We start from the raw sequence: 25,565 nt of genomic DNA, 5'->3' as shown, positions 1-25,565 counted from the left end.
ACAGCCATTCTACTTAAGGTATAATATATGGTTGTTGATACTGGAGAATCATCATGATCATCATCACTAAACAGAGTTGATTCCATCTACATCACTGTATAAACCTACTGAGTTTCAAAAATTCTTCAGTTGGATCTGTAGTTAGCCAGTGATTCTCCATGAGTTATTTGGGGTTTTTCAACCCACAAAACATGCAGACTTCTGTTGAACACACACACTTATACAGATGTGAGGATCATATCCATATGAACTGATACACTATAACAAAAGTCTTTGATGCTCCCAGAAATCCTTAATCAGTCAGTCACCCAATTGACTGATTGTTTAAATATTATATAGACATGGCTTGATGGTTTATTTGATATAAGAAAATAAGGAACATATCTTGTAATAGAAATAAAAACTCTTCAAAATATTTTCCACATTAGGCGGTCACACACAAGTAGTTTTTCCTGCAGATCTAGACCACCACATTCCAGACCCAAGGGATAAAATGATAGTTAAAACTGTTCATGTGTGGCCCGCTATAAATGAAACAGTTTTAAAAATTTATAATTTTTAATCATCAGTTTTTAAAGTTTTAAAAAATAATTATTTAGCAAGAAATTACTGTATGTACTAAAACTGTGACAGTCCAGATCTGTGGGAAAAATCATTTGTGCATGTGGTCACCTATTGAGAGAATTAATAGATTATAGTGCAAATTGTTGACAGTGCATTGATATTGTTTATAGTTGTAAACATTGTTTACAGTCTTCAACTTACCACACGTTTGCCATTCAGAAACATTCCAACATCATGTCCTTCATCTTATTAGAAATTAGCTTTCTTATTTCTAATAAGAATGAAGAAAAACATTATGTTAATAAGCTTTCTTAATAAGGATGTCTCGGTGGCAAGAATACTTGGCTGAAGCACATGAAGAACGAGATCAGGAAGAAAGGCTCTTCTACTATATATGCTTTTTTTTATTCATTTGTATTGGATCTTATATAATTTATTATGGATCCAATTTTGTGGAGTGCTGACTAACAATTTTAGTGTTGTTAGTCAGCACTATTAGGCTAAAATACCTGAAATGCAACCATATCTCTGCATCCACTCCACAAAATTGGATCCATAATAAATTATACAGGATCCAGTACCAATGAATAAAGTCAAATCATGTGCATATAATGTATAATTGTTAACTGTAACAATAGCATTAACACCACCTATCTATCAGTAGCACATTCCTAAAAATCCATAATAAATAGAATTATTTCATTGTAATAATAAAAAATATATAATAAAGTATATACTTTTTTTATGTGATTCCTCTGCTTTAACTGATTTTTTTTAATTAATTAACCAATTACTGGTCCAGTCACATTGGCTAAGAGGGATTTTGCTGTATATAACTAACCTTTCTGTAAAATAATATTAACACTTAACAGCTCAGTTTTTTCAAGAAAATATACAAAAATTGTCAGTTTTTTTATTTTTTTATTTTTCAGTACACTTTCCAAAACTTATACAGTAATACCCCGAAGTTACACGATAGGTAGGTACGACGAAAATCGCTTAAGTCGAATTCGCGTAAGTCGGGGTACAACTTTGCATATAAATACATATAAATTTTGTTTAATTGGGACCAAGGACTAACAAAAACACTAGTTTAGAAGAAAAATATTAATAAAATTGCAGTTCTTTATACATATTAATACAAAATATGTATTAAAAAAATAAATGACTTACGTAAAAAAGTTATTTCGATGTTGATGGCTTCATAAAATCTAACAAATTCGTCTGACGACACAGCGCCTTCTTTTTTTCAAGCAGAATTTCTTCGTAGCAAGCTAATAATTTTTTTATTCCTTGCTTTGTAGCTATAACGCGTTCTTCGTTGGAGTCTATGTTTTCTAAAATTTTTAAGCCCTTTACAATTGAGCCCTTTTCAATTTTCAACCTGTCAAGTTTGCAATTGTCATGTGCTTTTCGCTGTTGCTTCATTTAGGCCTGTAGCACGTGCAATATCACATGGTCTTTCATTTCGCTCAAAGCGTTTCACAATTTCATATTTTTTCTCTATCGACAGAGGCGGACTGGCCATAAGCCTTACCGAGGAAATCCCGGTGGGCCGGTGTGATTTTGGCCATAAACCATAGTATGAGGCCACTATAAATTTTCCCGGGTAAGAATTTTTGACCCAGTCCGCCTCTGTTTATCGATAATTGCTTTTCTTTTCTTCTCTGAATCTTCAGTATCTTCACCAGTACGCTTCCTTTTCACACCTTTTAAGTATTTTACTCATTTTTAGGGAATAAAGCACAATTACAAAACGAGGAGGCACGCTTGATACACATAAACAAAGCTGCACGCATGTAGCAACTGAATAAACAACACCATAAAGGCAGAGATACTATTAATACCTCACATTTCTTGGGGTTACTACCATAAGACAATAAAATTCCAGAATAAACAACACTGAATAAAAATCCAGTTGCGTTTCTGCTAGTGGAATCTGTTATAAACTGGTAGTAAACTCGATCTAATTGCATACCGATAGCTGGAATTGTGTTGGTTTTTACGTTATTATGGTGAAATGTATTTCCCCTTCACTGATATAAAAAACATAAATACATTTTCTGAATCTTCTCTTTATTCCTATCATGTTGCGTTCGACTGCCATTTCTTGTAAACACAAAGGCGAATTGTGCATAAGCCAATTCCGTTCGTGTTATATTATAAGATATCATTACCGTATTTATACATAGTGTATGATCGAATTCGTGTAGTGTAAACATGTGTTATACGAGGACTGACTGTATACGGCTCGACCGGCACGATCCATTTCTCTCGTGAAAACGATGTAATTTCCGACAAAAGTTGAGCACGAATTCGAACGCACACATAAATACGACAGTTGGAATACAAATTCTTGTATATGTGTGCAGCTCATGCGCAGCAAAGTTGAATTTTGTTCATCTTTCGCCCTCATTTTCCGCCGTCACACCGCATATCGATAACATATGAAAAACGACCTTGAAGATAGTGGGTGGCAGTGTTGCCAAACGAAAAAATCAAGAACAGCATAACTCCGAGTTCGCGTAAGTCGGGGTAGCGTAAGTCGGGTATTACTGTATATCTGTGCCCTCACCCTAATGTTATTTCTGTTTATATCCTCGAATGCTGTGGAAACCAAATTAACCATGCAAATAGGGGAAATACCCCAATAGGGGTTGTTTAATTTTTATCTGCCAGCTTGAAACAAGATGGTTACCATTTATGTATGTTCCCAGTTGCCAGTCCCAACCAAAATTACAATACTCTTTGCGGGAAAGGGAGTAAGGATAGGGGAGGAGAGGGAAGTAAAGGATTGGGAGGTGCACCTGTCAGGTACACCTTCATTGAGATACTTTTGCTTTGAACTCCCATCTTAAAACAAGATGGCTGCTACTGGAATTATCAGTAAATCCGTTTGGAACTCTTACAGTCTGATAGAAACAATGTTTCTATCAGACTATCAGAGTTTCTGTTTAAGAGTACCAGTGCTTGTAAGAGTTTCTGTTTAAAAATTCTGTTTACAGTCTGATGGAAACACTGTTTCCATCAGACTGTAAACAGAATTTTTATATTTTTTGTCATTTTTATTTTGATCTGCCATTTTGAAACAAGATGGCAGCTATTACTTGCAAGCAATATTTTTTTGGAACCCATGTTTATAGTTCAATCCAGACTAAATTTACAATATTTGGGGGAGAGTAAGAGGGGTACATTCATTAGGTACACTCTCACTGGGTGTACCTGATGAATGTACCAAACTCCTTTCAAACTACCATCTTGAAACAAGATGGCCACTATTTAATATGATATAAGCACATTCAAGATAAACATCTTCTTTTGAACTAGTGATATTGATAAATTAGAAATGTTTGAGCCTGATTTACTAATACAGATTTTCATTTCTGAATTGCTCCTCTTTATGATTTTTGCCAAAAAATTAATAATGTTAAAGCAGCTGGAATATCTACTTACAAAGAAAAGTTCAAACACATTACAGCAAATTTTCACACATCTATCCAGCAGCCATCCTTTTTTTATTTATGTTCTCTTGTGTGTGTGTGTGTGTGTGTGTGTGTGTGTGTGTGTGTGTGTGTGTGTGTGTGTGTGTGTGTGTGTGTGTGTGTGTGTGTGTGTGTGTTTCCCAAAAAAGAGTAATCAAATGACAAAAGTAAACATACCAACCCCATTCAAAGAAACCTTCCCCCATGCAATTATGCAAAAACTAAAACATGTATTGTTGTTATTGAAGTTATCAAAATAGAACCATACAGCCATATGTTAACATTAGCCAAATTATGATTATAGAGAAGAAAACATAAAGAAAATGTTAACCTGGCAGTGGTTGTACAGGAACTATCAGGCCCCTCATGAAAAAAAACTTAATATCTGAAACTTTTTTCTCTTTCTAAATATATACAAGGGGTTATCAAAAAGTTCATACCTTGACCTAGATAAAACATCAGTAGGAAGATGCTGTTTTTAATATAAGTTGTCTACATATTCAATAACTAACATGTGAAATTTCATTCTCGTAGGTGATCGTACACCAGAGGTGGAGCCCAGAATCTGAGGAAGGACACTATGGTTGACAAAGTGGAGTATCGAGTAGTGATCAAGTTTCTGCATTTGCAGGGCAAGAAAGCTTAGGAAATTAATGAAGAAATGAAAGCTGTGTGTGGGCAGAATTGTCCATCCTATGACACTAAAAAAGTGGAAACAGGAGATCCAGTGCGGTCGTACAAGTGTCTTTGATGAGCCAAGAGAAGGAAGGCCATCAACATCCACAGACAGTGAAACAGTTGCAAAGGTTGCTGAGTGACAGACATGTGATAATTCATTTCATTGCAAATGCAGTGGGAATTAGTTATGGGTCTGCCCACAGCATTTTACATGACCATCTGCACATGTCTAAGGTCTCCGCACAATGAGTTCCAAGATTGCTGACACCTTTGCAGAAGCAATGTCAAATGCATTGTTCTCGCCAACTGTTGGATTTGTGTAATGCGGATGTTGAGAACTTTTTTGATTGGTTGGTGACAAATGATGAATGCTGGGTGTACCAGTATGATCCGGAGACTAAACACACATCAAAGCAGTGGAAGCACACCTCCTCCCCACCTCCCAAAAAGGCAAAGACCATTCCATCTGTAAAGAGATGATGCTGTCCAAGTTTTGGGACAAAAAAAGGGGTTATCTTTACAGATTACCTACCTCGTGGTTCCACACTTACTGGAGAATGTTACAGGAATCTTTTGAAAAAGTTACGCGATGCTTTGAAGGTGAAAAGGTATGGAACATTAACCAAAGGCATCCGTCTTCTGTCAGACACTGCACTGGCTCACACAGCCATTGCCACCACCAACTTTGTTGCCCAGTGCGTCTTTGAACTACTGTAGCACCCACCCTATTCTCCTGACCTAGCACCATCAGACTTCTTGTTTCGAGAAACGAAGAAACCATTGCATGGATGCCACTTTGATTCATCTCAGGAAGTCATCAATAAAGTGGAATTGTGGTTTCAGGTAAAAAGTGTGGACTTCTATGATCAAGGCATTAAACAACTGATCCATAGATGGGAGAAATGTGTTACTATACATGGAGAGTACATAGAAAAAGATTAAAGTTCTTGTGAAGTTTCACCTTTTTAGGGCTATTATTTCTAGGTAATGGTATGAACTTTTTGATACCCCGTCGTATATACCTGGTTTTACTTGAGTTGTTTTTAGAGGTGATATTTTACAGTTTTCCAAGAGTAATTAAGGGGAACACCAGGCAGGTGCTCATGGCTGTTTTTTGCAACTTTTTTTTTCATTGCAGATGTGTGGGATCTCACAGGTCCCACTCAAATATTTCAATTGCACTTCAAAGAATTGTCATTCTTGTTCTAGATAACATACTTTTAGGCTTTAACTCTAAATATTGTATCATCACAACTTTGGGAGGAACATTTTAGATTTTTCACTGTGTAATTATCAGAAAAAACATAACCTTAAAATATGTGAAAATTCTTGAAAGAATTGTTCCCTACAGCCTTGCCTTTAATAATTTTTGTGTAGAGGTTTGTGAAGTGAATGAATAATAAGTACTCATGTTTTTCAGGTTTTTTTATATATAAAACTGCTCAATCTTTTGATATTAAAATATTTTGAATTGCCAAATATTGTTGAATACATAATTGAATCCATAGACTAAACAGAATTAAGTGGAAAAAGTACATTTGCATAATTTTGAAATTTTGCACTCATCTGTTTCCTGCACTAGAAAATGGAAGCAACTGTTACTTTCATGTTTATATTTCATGAGTGTTACTTATGTTTATATTTTGATTGTGACTTTTTTTTATTTTTTAGAATAATTAATAAAAGTTTTTGTAAATTTCTGAGCGAAGGTAAAGAAAGCCAACACGAGAACAATGAGAAACGTCAGATAACCTACACGGAAAATTAGTTTCCCGATACGGTACTCTAGCGCTGCTCGCTCGGTAAACAGACGGTAGGTGTTATCGGTCTGTAGCAAAGTTCAGAACGATATATTGATTGACAGGTAGGTGTGGAAAACAGTGTGCTGATTGGTGCGCAAACAGAGCACACGAACACATCGGTTTAGTATCTTGTAACTCAGAAGCACTAATGGTAACTCGTCCTAATCGCCGCTTTCCATAATGGTGAAAAATGGTCAGGTTACTTCGACTTGAATCCCATGGGAGCTTGAACCCCCTCCTGAAGTGGAGGGGGTTCAAGGGGGTTCAGTGGAGGGGAAACACATTCATAAAAAAAAATAATAATAAAAAATTTTTGAATGTATTTTTATTTTCTTGTTCAATAATATGCCCTAATGGGCAACCTTTATTTCACCCATCCACTCGCTCCAAATGTTTGTCATGTTCTGCCTTGAATCTATTTAAGATATCAACTTCTACAACAACAGATGGAAGTTTGTTCCAGCAATCAACCGCTGGTTAAAGGCACACTTCCACACATCTATCCTGCAACCGTCAATCCTCAATATCCTCAATTTGAATTTATGCCCTCTCAGGCAATTATTCTGAGCAAGAGGAAGAATCCTATATGTATTGAGCATGCTCAAACCATTCAAGGCTTTATACACCTCAATCAGATCACACTTGGAGACTAGGCACCTCGCTAGGCACCTCGCAGGTGCCTTGTCTCCAGACACTGTAATTTTCAAAACTTAAGCCTTTCTTTGTAAGAGCAACCCTTTGTTCCATTCACTAATCTTGTTGCCCTTCTCTGTACTCATTCGAACAACTCTACATCCTTCTTAAAATGAGAACTCTAGACCTGTATACAGTACTCTAAGTGTCACCATTGCCTTATACAAGGGGATAATCGCCTCCTTATCCCTGCTAGAAAAATTCCAGTATATCATTGACAAGGCACCATTAGCTACTCTTGCAGACCATCTGCTCTGCTCAGAAAACTTCATATCTGCCTGCACAATTACTCCCACTTCCGTTTCATTCTCTACCACTGTCAGTGTGGTACCACAGAGTTGATACGTTACTCTGGGATTACTGCTTCCCACATGTAGTACTTTACATTTGTCAATGTTAAACTTCATTTAACACCTCTCAACCCCATCTGCTCAACTTTTCTAGATCCTGTTGCAGCAGCAGTGTACTGTCATTAGTGTCATTAACAACCCTGCCAACCTTTGTATCGTCTGCAAACTTATACAAGGGGATAATCCTGATATACCATTAACATAATCATCCTGATATACCATAATCAGGGATAATCCTGATATACCAGAATACATTAAGCCTGATATACCATCATCAGTATCATTAATAAATACAGAGAACAACAATGGACCCAACACTGAACCCTGGGGGACTACACTAATAACATTAGTCCACGAAGAGCAGTGTCCATTTATTACCACTCTCTGTCTTCTCCCACTCAACCATCCCTTTATCCAAAGCAGCAATTTGCCTCCACTGCCACACTGCTCCAATTTGTGCAGCAGTCTTCTGTGTGCAACAGTATCAAAGGCTTTTCTAAGATCCAAATATATGATATCAAAGTTATTCTTTGCATTCAGTTCCTTTGTGACTACGTCATAGTATCCAATCAAATTAGTCAGACAAGACTTCCCCTTAACAAACCCATGCTGTGTCCAAGCTATAACTGAAGTCTTGTCTAGATGATCCTGCATTGCTTCTTTAACCAGTGCCTCCATTAATTTCCCTGGAACAGAAGTTAAACTGACAGGTCTGTAATTACCTGTGTCTCCCTGTGATCCTCCTTTGTGAATTGGGGTCACATTTGCACATCTCCAGTGTATGAGTACCTATACTTAGTCCAGGGAAACTCTCATAATTATGACAAAGGGTTTGCTTACTTCCTTTGCTGCCTCCTTTAATATAACTGGATAGATTCCATCCACTTCAGGTGCCTTCCTTGTGTTTATCTTCAACAATTTCTCCTCCACTTTACTTTCAGATATTACAAGATTATCTAGCTTACTGCCAGAGTGGAATACACCTCTGGCATTCCCCTCCCTGAATAACTCCTCATGTGTGAATGTTGATGCAAAATATTCATTTTGTTTGTTAGCTACCTGAGCAGGATCATGAACAGTTGAACCATCGATATCAAGTGGACCAATCTGATTCATTCCCTTCCTTCTAGAGTTTACATAAGTAAAGAACTCTTTACTGTTTTCTTTGCATCCTTTGCCAAAGATTTCTCATAATCTGCCTTCGCCTGCCTAACCTCCTTTGTAACTTGGTTACAGACCAGCTTATATCTATCATAGGCTACTGTGTCACATGTTAATTTATATGTATCCCATGCATTTTTCTTCTCTGTCACATGTCTAATTAGTTCATCTGACCTCCATTTAAGCCTAAATCTTGAACAGTATTGCTTTGTTGCTATGAAAAGCCTAGTAGCTTCCAAGATTAATTCTTTGAATGCTTCCCATTTTGAATTTACTGTTGTTAACATCATCAGTTGGTTCCACCATATATAATTTAAATACTGTCTCAGACCACTGTAGTCGCCTTTACGAAAGCAAAAACCCTTCCCTTTACCCTTGATGGTAGTTACCTCTTTGAGTAAATCCCACTGCAGCATACTGTGATCACTGCCATCTAGTGGTTCCTTTATCTGAAGATTTTTGATGCACGAAGAATCACTACTGATAATCAGATCAAGAATATTACTCTGTCTAGTTGCCTCCCGAACATGCAGCTGTAGAAAACAATCATCCAATAAATCGACAAAAGCCTTGCTAATGTGTGAGTGACCAACCCACAAATTCCAGTCAATATCTGGGAAATTAAAAACCAATTATAAGACACTCTAATTTACTGGCCCACTCTATTTTTCTGCACAATTGCTCATTATACTCATCAGATTCATTAGGCCTATAACACACACTTACTCTCATTTTTCCTTTCCCAGTGCTTATGTCACACCAAACAGAGTCAACATTGCATTGTCCACCCACATCAATTGGATGCACTTCCTTATATTTTGTGTTTCTTAACTAACAACATAACCCTTCCACCCTTCCTGTCCTGTCTATCCTTTCTGTACACATTGCACCCCGCAAATTCCAGTTCTGCACTGCTTATGTCTGTGTGACACCATGTCTCTGATATCCCAACAATATCTGCCTTTGATATCTTGACTAGCACTTCAAGCTCATTGAATTTATAAAGTATACTCCTAGCATTGGTGTACATGCAAGTATACATGCACCTGTTTCACAAAGCAGCAACCTCAGAACAACGTATCAACTCTGTCATACCACACTGACAGTGGTAGAGAATGAAAAGGACCTGGGGGTAATTGTGCAGGCAGATATGAAGTTCTCTGAGCAGTGCAGAAGGGCTGCAAGAGTAGCTCATGGTGTCTTGTCAATGATATACAGGAATTTTTCTAGCAGGGATAAGGAGGTGATTATTCCCTTGTATAAGGCAATGGTCAGGCCACACCTTGAGTACTGTATACAGGTCTGGAGGCCTCATTTCAAGAAGGATGTAGAACTGTTGGAACGAGTACAGAGAAGGGAAACAAGATTAGCGAATGGAACAAAGGGTTGCTCTTACAACGAAAGGCTTAAGTTTGGCAAATTACAATGTCTGGAGACTAGGCACCGGCGAGGTGATCTGATAGAGGTGTATAAAGGCTTGAATGGTTTGAGCATGCTCAATGCCGATGGGATTCTTCCTCTTGCTCAGAATAATCACCTGAGAGGGCATAAATTCAGATTGAGGAAAGACAGATGTAGGATAGTTGTGCGGAAATTTGCCTTTAGCCAGCGGGTAGTTGGTTGGTGGAATAGACTTCCATCCCTTGTTGTGGAAGATGATAGCCTAAATAAATTTAAGGCTCAGCTGGACAGGTATTTTGAACGAACGGAGGGGTGAAATGGAAGTGGTTTTTGGCTGATGCTGCATAAGCTTGCTTTCTTGCATCATATGCCTATGCTAATGCTAAAAATGCCAATAAATTGTCAGGGAGCATATCATTAAAAATAAATATATACAGTGAATCTCTCTAGAGCAGACTCTGCTGGGTCAGAAGAAAGTATCCACTATATAGAGAGTGTCCCCTTTGAAGAGGTCAGTGTAGTCAGTTTCAATAATTCAGAAAAATGAAATTCACTGTAACTGGTTGCTTACACGGAGTTTTTTAATTGATTATCATTGTACATATTTGTGTTTTGATTAATTGAATTTTAATAAATAATGCATAATTGAATTTTAATAAATAATGCATAATTGAATTTTAATAAATAATGCATAATTGAATTTTAATAAACAATGCATAATTTTAATAAATATTAATATACATGTATTTATTAAATTAGAACAGCACTAATGACTTTGGAATGTGCAAATTATTTGGTATTGTACTTTTGACTCTTCACTTAAGATATCTTTCTGCTATCTACTTCTAGTTTTTTCTGCTTCCTGAACCATTGGGTTCTCAAGGGGAAGAATGGAAAATCAGTTGTCTTATAAAAACACTACTTTCAACCTTTGTAGAATATTTTTCAAATATAAAACTTCAAAGTTAGCAATTATGATACATTACAGTTAATTTAAAATTATATTAAAAATCAACAAGCCATTAAGTTTCTCCTAAATGTTCATAAATTAAAATAAAAAAATTGAAATTAATTTAAAGTTTTCAAAATTACAAAGATCAACAGAAAACCAGACTGCTTAAAATGCCATAGGAACTTGCATTTTTAAGCAGTAGAGAAAGATATGACAAAGATCACCTCAGAAAACACGAACGAAAACAGAGGGTAGAAATAAAGTGGAAACAGAAAGCAATGGCAACAAGATGTAAGCAAAACCTGGATATTAAAATTTTGAAAATTTAAAATAAATGAAACTATAAAAAGCACAATATAGCTGTAGATAAATATGCCAAAATTAAATGAATTGAACCAGTTACTGGAAAAACTGGCCAAGATCTAAACTGTGAAATACCACAGCATAAAATATAATAATAAAAACCAAGTCAGTGAACCATAATGAAACAAGGAATTGTTAAAAGTTGTGCAAAATATGGCTGTACTTTAATTAAACTTGAGAAGGACATTATGTGGAATTACTAAGTAGGTTTAGTAAAGACAGTTTACCACATAGAGTATTTATTAGTTTATTTACACAAAAAGACAGTTATTACAGTAGATCCAAACAGTCCCAGCAACTAAATAAGTTGGTTATGTTTTGGATTTCTCTATTGAAATCTGAAACGTAGCCAATTTATTTAGGACTGTTTGTGTCTATTATAACATTTGCCCATTACATACACAAACAAAAAATATAGGAATATTATATTTTCTCAAATATCCTGTGCAAACTATTTCTGAAAAATGGAACGAGAAATTTGGTTTTGTGGCTTATTCCTTATTCAAATTTAATCCAAAGAGATTTTTTGTAAGGCTATGGCCAGACAAGCAAATAAAAATGCTTAATTTTTATTAATTTCAGAGTTTTTATTTGCCTGTCTGGCAACAGCCTAATATATATATATATTTTTTTTTTCATTACCAATATTTATTAAAATGTCACTTGGAATGTTTCTCTGCATTTTTATGTTAGATTCTCTCTTTCTGAAACAAGCATTCTTGTTTCCTGGAAGTTTATATGATTAATTCAAATATCAATATCACACACTTTTTTGTTGAACTAAAACTAACAACACCAATATTATTTATTGCTCAACAGAAATGAAAGGTTCATCTCTCACCTTCCTTCAGAAATGACAGAAATTGCCTAACCCACTTTGTCCAGCTTGAGATTATTTCTACATTTGGCACCCTTTATTAGTGAATCTTATATATTCTGCATATGCTTTCTTAAACAGAGTACTACAGTCATACAGTTACAATCTTCCATGGTGTGAAAAACTAAAAATAACACGGTGTCAAAAACCAAAAATAATTAGGAGACAGAAAAAATCTAAAATCATTTTTGTGGTAAATTTTTTTTTCTTTCTCATGTTTTTAAAAATAGGGTACAGAGCTTATTCAAGGGTACAGGATATTCAAGAAAATATTTAATAATAATAATAATAATAAATACAAAGAGAGCTCTCAGAGGAAAATAAACAACCGAATCTTCAATGAGGACCAAAGAGCCTTCTACAGAAAACTGGGTGAAGATGAGAAAGCAGGAAACAGACCACCCGAGAAGAAGATGATCGAGGAGTTCTGGGGAAATACCTGGAGCAGTGAAGTAAGATGTAACAGCAGAGCACCCTGGATAGAAGTAGAACGGAAGAAAACCAAGGACATACAAGAGATGAGAGAGTGGGAGATTCGAGAAGAAGTAGTAAAACAGTCAATTAGGAACACCCACAACTGGCGAACCCCAGGAATTGATAACATCCACAACTACTAGTACAAGAAGCTCACCTGCACACACACACAAGCGCCTAGCAGAGCAGTTCACTCGAATGATAAGGCACCCGGAGACAATCCCGAAGTTTCTCACTAAAGGAGTCACATATCTGAAGCCTAAAGATGAAGATACAAAAAACCCGACAAAATACAGGCCAATCACCTGCCTCCCAACAATGTACAAAATCCTGACTAGCTATCAGACCACTTAGAGAGGCAGAACATAATGGCCGAACAGCAGAAAGGATTCAAGTTGCAATTAACCATAGATGCCGCATGCCTACAAGAAGCAGCGCAACCTATACATGGCCTACATCGATTACCGCAAGGCCTTCAACTCCGTACCTCATAGCTGGTTAATAGAGACCCTGAAGATCTACAAGGTCAATCCAATAGTGACAAACTTCCTAGGAGAAACAATGGTGAAATGGAGTACCACCATTAAGGTCGAGAACATCACAACCAAGCCAATCCCAATTAGAAGAGGAATCTTTCAGGGAGATGCTCTGAGCCCACTGTGGTTCTGTCTAGCACTCAACCCGCTATCCACCATGCTTAACGGCATCAAGTATGGATATAACCTCAAAGAAGGAAGAAAGTACCTGTACAGTCTCACACACCTGATGTACATGGATGACGTCAAGTTCTATACGGCAACCGAGAAGCAACTCCAGAAACTACTCCGGATTAATAAAGAATTCAGCAAGGACATCAGGATGGAATTTGGTCTAGACAAATGCAAGATCCACACACTGCACCAGGGAAAATTAGTTGGCCGAAACTACAAGCTGCTGACTGGTAAAGAGATCGAATCTATGACAGAAGGAGAGACCTACAAATACCTAGGGATGATGCAGGCTCAGCAGTTAGGGCACAAGGAAATCAAGAAATGCCTGACTGAAAAATATCATCAGAGACTCAGAAGCCTACTGAAAGCAAAATTGAACGGAGGGAACACAGTTAAAGCCATTAACACCTATGCAGCTACAGTACTAACATACACCTTCGGGGTCATAGATTAGACTAACACCGAGCTAGAAGATATCGCGCGAAAGACAAGGACAAAGATGACCAAGAGCCGCCAACACCACCCGAAGTCAGCAGTGGAGAGAATAACAATATCTCGGAAAGAGGGAGGAAGGGGCCTGATAGACCTGACAGAACAACAGATAACAGTGATAGTTAACCTGAGGATTACTTTGAGAACAACACAGCATCACTCCATCAGGCCATAAGGAAGATAGAGCAAGGAATCAACCTAAGCAAGGAATGGAATCCCCTCCCACCCAGATGGCACAAGAAACGAAGTTTGAAAGATGGACAAAGAAGACACTCCATGGCAGACACTACAGTGACCTCCATCAAGATCACATTGATGACATTGCTTCCAATGCATGGCTCACAAGTGGGACGCTCTTCCCCAAGACTGAAGGATTCATGCTGGCCATCCAAGACCAGGTGATCAACACCAGAATCTATAGAAAATACATCACAAAGGAGCCCGGAATGTCAGATGACACGTGTCGATGATGTCACCTGGCCTCAGAAACGATCCAACACATCACCGTGGGGTGCAAGGTGATCACTCAGTCTGAGTACACTCATAGACACGGCCAGGTAGCCAGGATAATACATCAGAAGCTAGCGAGGAAATACTAGTTGACCAAAGAAAGTATACCATTCTAGAAGTACGAACCCCAGGCAGTACTAGAGACCCAAACCCACAAGCTATACTGGAACCGCGCCATAATAACTGATAAGACCATCCCGCACAACAGAACATTTTTTTTTGGTAGTTGTTGGCGCATAGGCTTCTGTGGCCATAATGCACCTCCCAAGGTTTTTGCAGTACATTGATCCAAGCCCGAGGCAGGAATCGAATCCGCGACTTTTGGGTTGCCAGGCAGGCACTTTACCCACCCGGCTAGCCCGGTCGGCACAACAGAACAGACATAACCCTTGTGGACAAGATGGAAAAGGCTACCTACCTGATTGACATAGCGGTGCCCAACACTAGCAATGTCTAGAAAACCCATGAGGGAAAAAATTAGGAAGTACACAAACCTGAGACGTGAGATCAAGGAGATATGGCATATGCAAGAAGTATTGACCATTCTGATCATCGTGTCAACCACCGGTATGGTGCCAAAGACTCTACATAGCACCCTAGCAGCAATAGGTCTCCCAGAGAACACCTACAAGGAACTCCAGGAAGTCACAATCCTGAACACCTGTAGGATAGTCAGAGATTTCCTCGACCAACAGTAACACCAGACATTACAACCACCCTGTGTACCTGGTAGCAGTACCCATCATGGAGTGGAATCCCTCAGTCAGGGAGAAATAATATAAGAGCAACAATAATAATAATAATAATAACAATGGAAAAGGTGGATATAATATAAAAATGGAACAGCATAGTAAACCATGAAACTGAAAATTTTGTTAGGCACAAAATGATCGAAATTACTATAAAACTGAAAAGAAGTAAATTTAGATGCCACTGAAGAGACTAGCTGTATTTCTGATAAAGCGAAATATCACAGAGTTCAAAAGTAAACTAGACTGCTTAAAAGTTCACAGGAATCCATAGTTGTGGGAAATGATACAAAAAAAGATTATAACAGAAAACATGAACAAAAAAAGGGAAGGAGAGAGAAAGAAGAAATTAAGTGGGAACAGAAGAAATAGCCAAAAAAACTGTGGATATAAAAATTTTGAAAAAGAAAAAAATATAAAGGATGTAGCCCAAGATGCCAAAATTAAATAAATTTAGCTGGCTACTGAAGAAACTAGCTGAGATCTAAAATCCTATATTATAACATAAAGTGCAATGATAAAAACCAAATCAATGAAAAATATATCAGAAAATAATACAGTTGAAATAATTAATTTTAAGAAAAACAAAAAACCAAAAATAAATAAAATTTAATGAAAAATGCCTGCATGTTTTTTTTTTTTTTTTTCATTCCTTGTGAATGATGGCATTTCTACTTTATCCCAGTCTTAAAAGTTTTTTCTTTTCTCCATTGAATTGGCAGTAATTAATTTATGGTATAAGACAGTAAGGTCATGGAATTGTCTTATGCCATTTGAGTGAAGGATTAGCAACTCAATAAGAATTGATAATGGAGAAACTCTCATTCACTAGACACACTAAACAATATTATAGCTTTAAACAACTAAGTTACCACTAGAGGAGCTCATGGTAAATAAAAGAAGCATATAATTTTTTTAAAAAGTCTGTTCAAAGATTATTGCATTGTGTTACAAATTTTATACCTGTATAGGAGAACATGTCATGCAACTGGCATCTCTTACTTTTCTATGTATCAGATAACTGGGTTTTTTTGTATTTCAGATATAAAAGATAAGTTGATTTTAATTCTAGAAAAAAATGTTAATTAAAAAAATATGTTAAATTTCTAGCTGGCCAGCCTTGGTACCGTATCCCTGATGTTTCTCCTGAGCATATTGTTGCAGCAAGAATGATTAGAAATTTTTTTACAGGAGATCTCAAGCAAATGGTAAAGGGTACAATTGCAATCACTACACTGTACTCTCAAAAATATTTGGACACAAGTACTTTTCAAAAAAATTAATGTTTATTCAGGAAATTAATGTAGATGACTCATATTTTGCTTTTCTTCTCCTTCAGCATGGCTAATACATTTAAAGAGAACATGAATTGGCCATGTCATAATTTAGTATTTAAACTCATCCCAAAGCTTTTCTCTGCAATTTAGATCAGAATTCTTGTGGAGGTTAAGCCAATTTTTATCAACATCTTAAGCCATGTGTCTATAAGCCTATTTCTGTGCCTTGGAACGTTATCATGCTGTTTTCATCTCTTTAGAATTGTCACAGTGTAGCTAGTAAGGAATTGTCCGAAATGTCACAGTTGATATTGTCATTGGTGTTCCAAGCACCCATAGCAATCATTGCTCTTAGTCAAAACTGCAAAAATTAATCCTACGCCATGACTCCTCATCCAGACTGCACTGTTGAGATGATGTATTCCCATACATAGTACTCTCTAACCCTTGACTGATTTGAGAAATATGTAGCATGCTAATGCTTCAAAAGATCTCTCTCCATTGTTCCACAGTAAGAATGATACATTAAGCAGTATTTTGCATTTATTGGCATTTTGTTGGGCTTATGAACTGTATCTCAACCATGGAAATGGAAACTAAGGCTGTACAACTTTCTTCATATAGTAGATTCACTCATTACCATTTTTGTTGATGCTTAGACTTCTGTCTGTGGAGATGAGCTGAGATTACTTATCCTCCCTCTTGGATTTTCAATTCCTCACTAGGAGTGCCCTTGTCCTATTGAAATGAATCATTTCTTGGCTGTCACACTTGTTTTATCTTTTGTGACATCTTCTTACATTTGTTATTAAAGATATTGTCAGTAATAGCAAATTACTGAGTTGATATCTGAAAATCAAACCTCTAAAACTATGTATGTTGATATGTGGTGTTTCTAGATATTTGTAATTATTTTGCTTGTTGTCTGTTGAATTTACTTCATTAGTATCATAATATATATGGTATCAAAGGAGTGTCTGAATATTTTGGAAAGTATAATGTTTATTAATTTAATATATTTATTTAAAAGTACAAGGATGGTTTTAAAAATTTTATAGAATGCCTATGAAAAAATAAAGCTTTTGAAAAGATTTTATTTCATTTTTAAACATAGCCAATACCCCCCATCCCACTCTGCCATGACTTTTCCCAGTGTTGATCAAGTCCTTTTATACTGAACAAAAAAAATTCGCTATCCTTTTCTGTATTCAGTCTCTCCCAGTATGCATCATCTCATTTTCATAGCGAAATTATTATCTATAAAGGTTCTCCTTAAGCTTTGTAGAAAGGAAAGTCACAAACAGCCAGGTCTGGAGAATATGAGAGGCATTGAGGATTCTGAAGGATACAATTTGAGTGTTAGGCATTATAGCAGTGGACTTTTGATCTGGTGGGAAAGAGCACGTGCAGCTTCCCTTGCACCTTTATTTTGGTGTCTTAATGCAGTTTCACTATTAATTTTGCATAATACTGGCCTGTTATTGTCGCTGCAAGCTCAAAGTAATCAATAAGTCAATAAGTATCACTTCTTCAAAACTCCAAAAACAAACAAGAAACTCTTGTTTCTTGTTTTTTTTTTTGTAATTACCTTGCCTGCTGACCAAGAAACAGAATTTCTTGGGAGGTAGAGATGATATGTGCATGGCCATGTGTATGTGTGTTCCAGGTGACGCTTTGATACTTGGATTTGGGATCACGGGGTGTTTCTGTCTCATCCATAGTTAAGAAACAGAAAATAAAGTCCTTGGGATTTTGCCTAAATCTCCAAAAATGTGATCGCAGTAGTCTTTATTGTTATTAGCTAATATTCATGGAGCCCATCATGCAGATACCTTTATTGGCTTCAAGTAATTGATCAATTATATTATATTCACTGCCTTTAGATATGCTAGTAGACTCGGCAATTTGTTTAACAGCCATTCAATGGTCTTTCATCACCATTTTTTCATTATTACTACTATTTCTGAATTGAGATATGTCAATGAGTCAATGGTACTACTCATCTCCACATGGCTCTCTTCTACAAGTAAAATTTGCATGCTACTTGGAAACAGTGGAATACACTGAACAAGCAACCTCTAATATTGCCAATATTAGAAGTTGCTTTTTCAGTGTATTCCATTCTCCACTATCCTGAGTGTAGTTTTGCACAGTTGGTACGTTACTCTGGGGTTACTGCTACCTACATATATGCAATACTTTGCATTTGTCAATGTTAATCTTCAGTTGCCACCTCTCAGCACATCAGCTATACTTTTCTAGATCCTGTTGCAGTAGCATACTGTCATTATTGTCATTAACAACTCTATCAACCTTCATATCGTCTGCAAACTTGGACATTAAGCCTGACATACCTTCATCAATATCATTAATAAATATAGAAAACAACAATGGGCCCAACGTGGAACCTTGAGGGAATCCACTAATAACATTAGTCCATGAAGAGCAGTATCCATTGATTACCACTCTCTGTCTTCTCCCACTCGACCATCCCTTTATCCATAGCAGCAAGTTGCCCATAATGCTTTACTGCCTGCTCCAGTTTATACAGCAGTCTTCCATGTGCAACAATATCAAAAGCTTTAGGAAAAAAAAACTTGTTTTCTATAAGTTTTTATGTACAGACTTGAAAAACCTGTTGAAAGTGTTCCCCAAAAGGTTATTAATGTCATTAAGGCCTATAACCCATGTGAGTCATACAAAATGTGCCTAACTCAGGGTTAATATTGTGTATTGAATAGATGCGGGATAAATCACTGACATTCCTAATAGCTGTTTTTAAAAAAAAATTTTTTTTTTTTTTTTTTTTGATTCCTATATTGAAAATTTTCAGAAATATCTGTTAATTATTGCACAATTAGGAAAAATTCATGAATTATTTTAAATATAATTATATGCATGTGTTGATTGGCATCTGTCATGTACAGTTATTGAATAGCAATAAGCTATTCAATAACTGTACATGACATGGCAGTAAAGCCAGCAAGCTGGCTTTACTGCCATGCTTTCCTCCAATCAGTATTGCTCTCTGGATTAATGACATTGATATATCATTTGAAATCAAACTGTTGACGTGTACTTTACGTTTCATGCAGTGAGCGCTCCCGTTACTGACAGGCTGGCATCTAATTGCACACATTTCTTGAAGTGCACAGTTTTTAAATTTGCATTTTCCTCACCAATAGGTAGGTCTAAAGGGCAGAGGTGTATTGCTAAAAAAAATAGTACCGAAACGCTCGCTCTCCAGAAGACTATATGATAATGCCACATCGACTGTACAGTAACTGAATCAGACTTCAGACTCATGGTTCATAGAACAACCAGTTCTAGCATTCAGCTCATGGCGAATCAAAATGCAGCATTCGCACACATCACAGTAAAGAAATCTATTAATTTTAAAGATTATTATTAATATATATTTTTAGTAGCAATGGGTAAAATAGATATTTCTCCCTCCTCTTTGATTATGCCATTGTTTCATAATATTAGGTGTCTAAACTTAATGATTTTCTATTATGACATTTAGAAAAAGTACCAGAACATTGTTGTAGTGCATTCCAGCCTGCTAAAGGGGGTTTTAATTTCAAAAATTAAATTAAAATATGTGGTTTTAATATAAATTTTTTAGAGTTGTGTTCATAAAAGATCAAAAATAAAAGTGGCATCAAAAAAGTGAACAATTTTGAAGTATTTTTGCTGATTTTTTCAAATTCCCATGCACATAGAGGAAATTCAAATTTTTGTGTAACTAGTTATGGGCTAAAAAACTTATTGATGATAGTGTATACAATCTAGGAGACAAAAAAGAAATTAAAATTGAAAAGTAGCAGTGGAAATCAAAACAAGGTCAGGAGATTACTAGAGACACCAAATAGAACTAGTAGGCTTGTAAATATTGTAACATTTATTGTATGCACCAACCATTATATATTATTATTTTGACTTTACCAACCCTGAACTATAACAGTTTTATAGGAATAGTTAACCAAGTAAAAGAGGCAGTAATATAACTAAAATTTTGGGCCCATATGCAAAGATCATCAAAAGGGGCTCCCCAACTCTATTTTTATTAGCATAAAATGCCAATGGCTTATTCATAAAAATGTTATAATAATGTAAGTTTTAAGTAATATTCAACAAATCTAAACTATAAAAAAAGTACATCTAAATTAGCATTTAATAATCTATAACATTATAATTAGGCTAATTTAGAAATTTTGTTCTTATTTAAAAATTCAACTTCCTTGCCCTTATTTATGTTTACAAATTGCTAATTAGTTCTCTGAGGTCCATTTTGGTGGCTTTCATGTGTTCAATAGCTAGTTTAGGGAGATCATTTAATCTGGTTTGTCCTATAGAATTTCCTTTGTAGTCTTTTGATATTTTGAATTTACATTTAAATGACCTTTCAATACTAACCACCATTACTGGAAATGTCAGAAATAACATATGGTGGCTCTCTACTGTTATATAATAATATTATTTGATATAGTTTTCTTTTTATAATATTTATAAAATATTTTTTATCAGGACAGACCCATGGACTCTCTATCTTTATGAGCCCTTAACTTTAATTCTTGCACCCTGGTAGCTACACTTCTGCATAGAGGGGTATTCCTCAAGGAAGCATCAGGTACTTTTTTATTCATTGGCAGGATATACAGTGGTTTGCATCTCTGCCTGAGGAAGAGATTATACATTTTACTGGTGCATGCTGGTTTTTCTAATTAAATAAAGATCTTTTGTTTAGATTATTTCTTGCCTCTTCCTTACCTATTTATATAACAAAACTTAGTTTATACATCTGGTGTGGAGAAATTTTACCTGACCTATGTCCAGAAAATCTGCACCCTAAAAATTCTAAAATACATTGAAAATGTATTTTATATAATGGGACTTGCATCAATTTTTAGGTACCTTCACGCATATATTCATGTATATGCACCTATTGTCTTCACCATATCTGTCCATCTGGCTGTCTGTCTGTCTGTCTGTCCCCCACCCATCTGCATGTAACAGAAGGACTCCCAGCGAATGGATTTTGTATTTGGGCCTTTAAAAATATTTGTAAAATCATTCCAAATTTAATTAAAATTAGAAAAATAGAAATCCAGTAACTATTATTTCTTTTTTTTTCTATAAAAATTGTACAGAAAAAAGAAATCCTAGATTAAATGCAGTTTTAATGCAGTCCTGCTAGCTCTAAATAGTCCATGCATGCTTTGCATGTATTGTTGTGTAAGACTTGTGAAAGTAGTGTCACTTGTGAAGAGATATATATATATATATATACACATACAGGGTGGGCCAAAAATAGGTATACAGTACTGATTGGGTCAAGTTTAGTCTTTTAGATGCTAAAAATGTCCTCCATCAACGTTGTAACATTCCTCAAACCTGTCCCCGACACTGTGACACACATTATGACCCGATCAGTACTGTATACCTACTTTTGGCCCGCCCTGTACACACACACACAGAGAGAGAGAGAGAAGAGACTTAAAAGTATATGGGAGAAGAGTAATAAATATTATATAGTTGTAATTAAATTAAACAGCTAAGTTTAGAGAATATAAAATTATAGAGTTTTGTATGTTCCATAAAATTATATTCATAATAATTAATTGATAAGAAGATAACTATATTTACTTTTCACTTCAGTTAATCACAGAAAAAGAAAAAAAAATTCAATTAATTTTGATAAAAAAATATAATGTACCAGAAATGTAATGTGCTACATACATTACCTAACTTGCTTATATACTAGGCAATGGAAGAGACAATATTCTTTTTACAATCAATCTCATGTTTATGGAACTGTCATTATGTTTCCTTAGCAGGGCACTACAAATAAATAGCACTTCTGAAAATAGAAGTATAATATTATATTTATTTATGTAGTACAATGCCAACCTCCAAATGGCTGTTTTGGTATTTTTGATATTTTGCCATCTCACCGGGTGGGAGGCTAAAGCACCCATGAATATAGCACTTAGAACCCTGTGATTGTGGGAGGATAAAGCCTCCCCCCCCCAAGAACAACATATTCTTGGAGGGACTTTATTATATAATGAAATAAATAAAAAGTTTATTATATTATATTACAGTATATAATTGTGTTGTCACATGTTGATACTCAGAAAAGCTTCCAATGTGGAAGGCATATCCTCCTCCCTCCACAAAAAAAAAAAAAAAAAAAAAAAAAAAAACATTTTCTGGGTATGCCACTACTTTGTGACAGTTTAACTCACAAGAAACCAAATTTTGTATGAAATGTAAAATAAATCTGAAAAAGCTTTTTGCCTAGTACATAAAAATAAAAGATATTTTATATCTCTATATCCTTATTAATTTATTATTATTTTTTACCAAAGGTTTCAAGCCAACCCACATTCCCAGGAAAGGAAGCTCATTATTTGAGGGCACAAATTGCACGTATTTCAGCATCTACTCACATTTCACCTCATGAGTATTACTGCTTTAAAGATGCCCTGCAGCAGAAAATGACAGAAGAGATCCCACTTGAAGGTAGGAATTGTAAAAATAATCTACACCATATTTACTACAAACAACAGTGAGTTCTTCCATATTCAAGGGTTATTTATAGTTGTAATTAAATTAAACAGCTAAGTTTTAAATTCTGAAACATTAATATGACCAATAATTTTGATAGCGATGGAAAGAATACCTTCTTGTGTATTTGCTTATTGGAAATCACTGCTTATCAGCCCAATTCTTCTTATTTTGACTTCTCACTTCTGAAGAGCGAAATTAATTAGAAAAAACCAGGAGTGACAACTGAAAATGCTTTTAGATTTAAAACTTAAGTCTCAAAAACGTTTGTAGAAGTCATACAGTATACGTTATGTATTTTTCTCATTAAATTCTGGTAGCATTCATAAGTTCACATATCAACCAGCATATAATGTAGCATTCTTATATACAGGTGTTTCAAAATTGCAAAACAAATGTAGAAACATATTCATATTCTACAACAGAAAAAAAAAAAGTTCCTCTAAACATATATCTCAGATGTCTTTATTCTCCAGATATTAAATATTAATCATAAATTACAAACCATTAAAAGAAACTTTGGCTAAGGTAAAGAAAGCCTGCATGAGAAGCATGCAAAAATTCAATGAAATTTACCGGCAAGAGTACTTTGCCATAATGGCATTTGTATTGTTGCTCGCTCGGTAAACTGACGGTGGGTGTTATCAGTCTGGAGTAGAAGTTGAATCCCATGGGAGCTTGAAACCCTCCTGAAGTGTGGGGGGGTAACCTGACCTTTTTTCTTTAGAATCGTTAATTGAATTAACTAATTGAATCACGAACAGAGTCATATTGGAAGTTCTGGCTTCATAAAAAATGTTTGTAACGTAGTTTCACCAGTAAACTTTTTCAAAGTTTGCCATGCTTCTCGTGTAGGTTTCCTTTGCCTTTTTTTTTTCTTAATAAACGATTTATCCACCAGTCCACCAGTGATTCTAAATAAAAAAGGTCAGGTTACCTTCTCCACTTCGAGAGGGTTTTGATCTCCCGTGAGATTCAATTTCTACTCCTGACTGATAACACCCACTGTATGTTTACTGAGCGAGCAACAATACAAATGTCGTTACGGCAAAGTACTTTTACCGGTAAATTTCATTGAACTTTTGCGTGCTTCTTGTGCAGGCTTTCTTTACTGTCGCCAAAACTTTAATAAACCTCTAAAAGGAAAACTTCTAAACAGCTTTGCTGTTCATTGTCATTTTGTTCAATGTAGCATTCAGCATGAAATATCCACAATTCCTTGGCATATCTTATCATTTCAGGACTATTCTTAATTGTTTTTCAGCAGCTTCCAAAATGTGGTTTCTTAGTTCATCTTGCAAGTCCTCTGTAACATCTTAATCAGCATAATACACTGCCATCTGCTGCTTGTTTGGAGAGATTTGGGTTTGATTTCCATCTATGACCAGAGAATTTTCTTAAGTCCCCTTCGATCAAGGCTATAGTTAGCCAGTCTTAAGTGGAGGGAGTAAGGCTCTCTCCATGAAGGGGGCTGTTAAAGTAATAATGACAGTTCACCTTGCATGGTAATATGTAGAATAAATCATGGATTTTGTGTGACCTCACATACAAAGTAATCTATGAGTATGAGGTCACATGATTGTGGTGGCCATCATACATCAATAGATTGGCTGTTCTGCCAATCCAGCAGTTATTGTACTCTGCATTTAAAAGTCAGAAACATCACAGGAAAAGTGAATTGGTGTACAACGTGCAAAAAATACATACTCCATCAATTTTCAAGAGATATGTGTTCCAGTAGTTCCCACAAATTGGAAAATGTAGGCATGCTATTCCTACATTTTCCAATTGTAGCTGGTAAAAAATAAGGAGCAATAAAATTGTTCCCAAGAAGCCTGTACAATTCTTGTGCAGGCTTACTGTGAAATGAATACAATTGTTGTTCATGTAATGCTTCCCTCCATATGCCAGCATTTACGCATAATGATTTCAACATACTTGCTTCTTTAAGTCAGCTTTCCTCAGCAGCCAGTGCTTTTCAATTTGATATTCATTGAGTTGGAAAATTTTCAGCGTATCTGCAAACAGCAACTACAGAATTATTATGAGCCTCACTGTAAATTTAAATCATATCAGTTAACTCAGCAAAAGTAAACAGACTTTTAGTGTCTTCCATAATATCAGTTTAACTAATGCAGCACTGTAAACATTGAAACAGTTGTCATGGAATGTAAAAGATTGACGCTGAAAGGCTTTGCAAAGATGCCACTTGCCGAAGACATGTTTTTAGGGACACTTTTCTCCTCACCCAACTGTGAAGAATACCTCTAAATTGATGATCACTGTTCAGTGTTTCTGTGCATGCTAATACAACAGGCTTTTGTGTCTGCTGGATACTTCGAGCTATCCCCAAGCCTAAACTCTAGGAACAACAGGGAGCAGGTCTTGCTCAAGTCTAATGAACAAAAAGACTTTTGTATAATGTTGACCATCTTGTATCTTAGTCATCAGATTTCG

General features: G+C 35.8%; 1 protein-coding gene across 6 annotated transcripts in view; it reads left to right on the top strand.

Annotated features, from left to right (window-relative positions):
* Rsph4a (Radial spoke head protein 4a) overlaps nucleotides 1-25,565 on the top strand; it is a 148,848-nt gene that overhangs the window by 84,706 nt on the left and 38,577 nt on the right. For all 6 annotated transcript variants that reach the window (XR_016546795.1, XM_090370838.1, XM_090370834.1 and 3 more), the window contains 2 exons: nucleotides 16,369-16,466; nucleotides 22,910-23,063. Coding sequence is in view for 5 of the 6 variants with exons in the window: in XM_090370838.1 (XP_090226964.1) it covers nucleotides 16,369-16,466; nucleotides 22,910-23,063 (252 nt within the window). In the remaining variant the exon portion in view is untranslated. The remainder of the gene's footprint in view (nucleotides 1-16,368; nucleotides 16,467-22,909; nucleotides 23,064-25,565) is intronic.

This window comes from Mastigoproctus giganteus, chromosome 3 (assembly GCF_048544385.1).
Source record: "Mastigoproctus giganteus isolate SK-2022 chromosome 3, ASM4854438v1, whole genome shotgun sequence".
Classification (NCBI taxonomy): domain Eukaryota; kingdom Metazoa; phylum Arthropoda; class Arachnida; order Uropygi; family Thelyphonidae; genus Mastigoproctus; species Mastigoproctus giganteus.
This window is presented reverse-complemented; position numbering and strand designations above follow the sequence as displayed.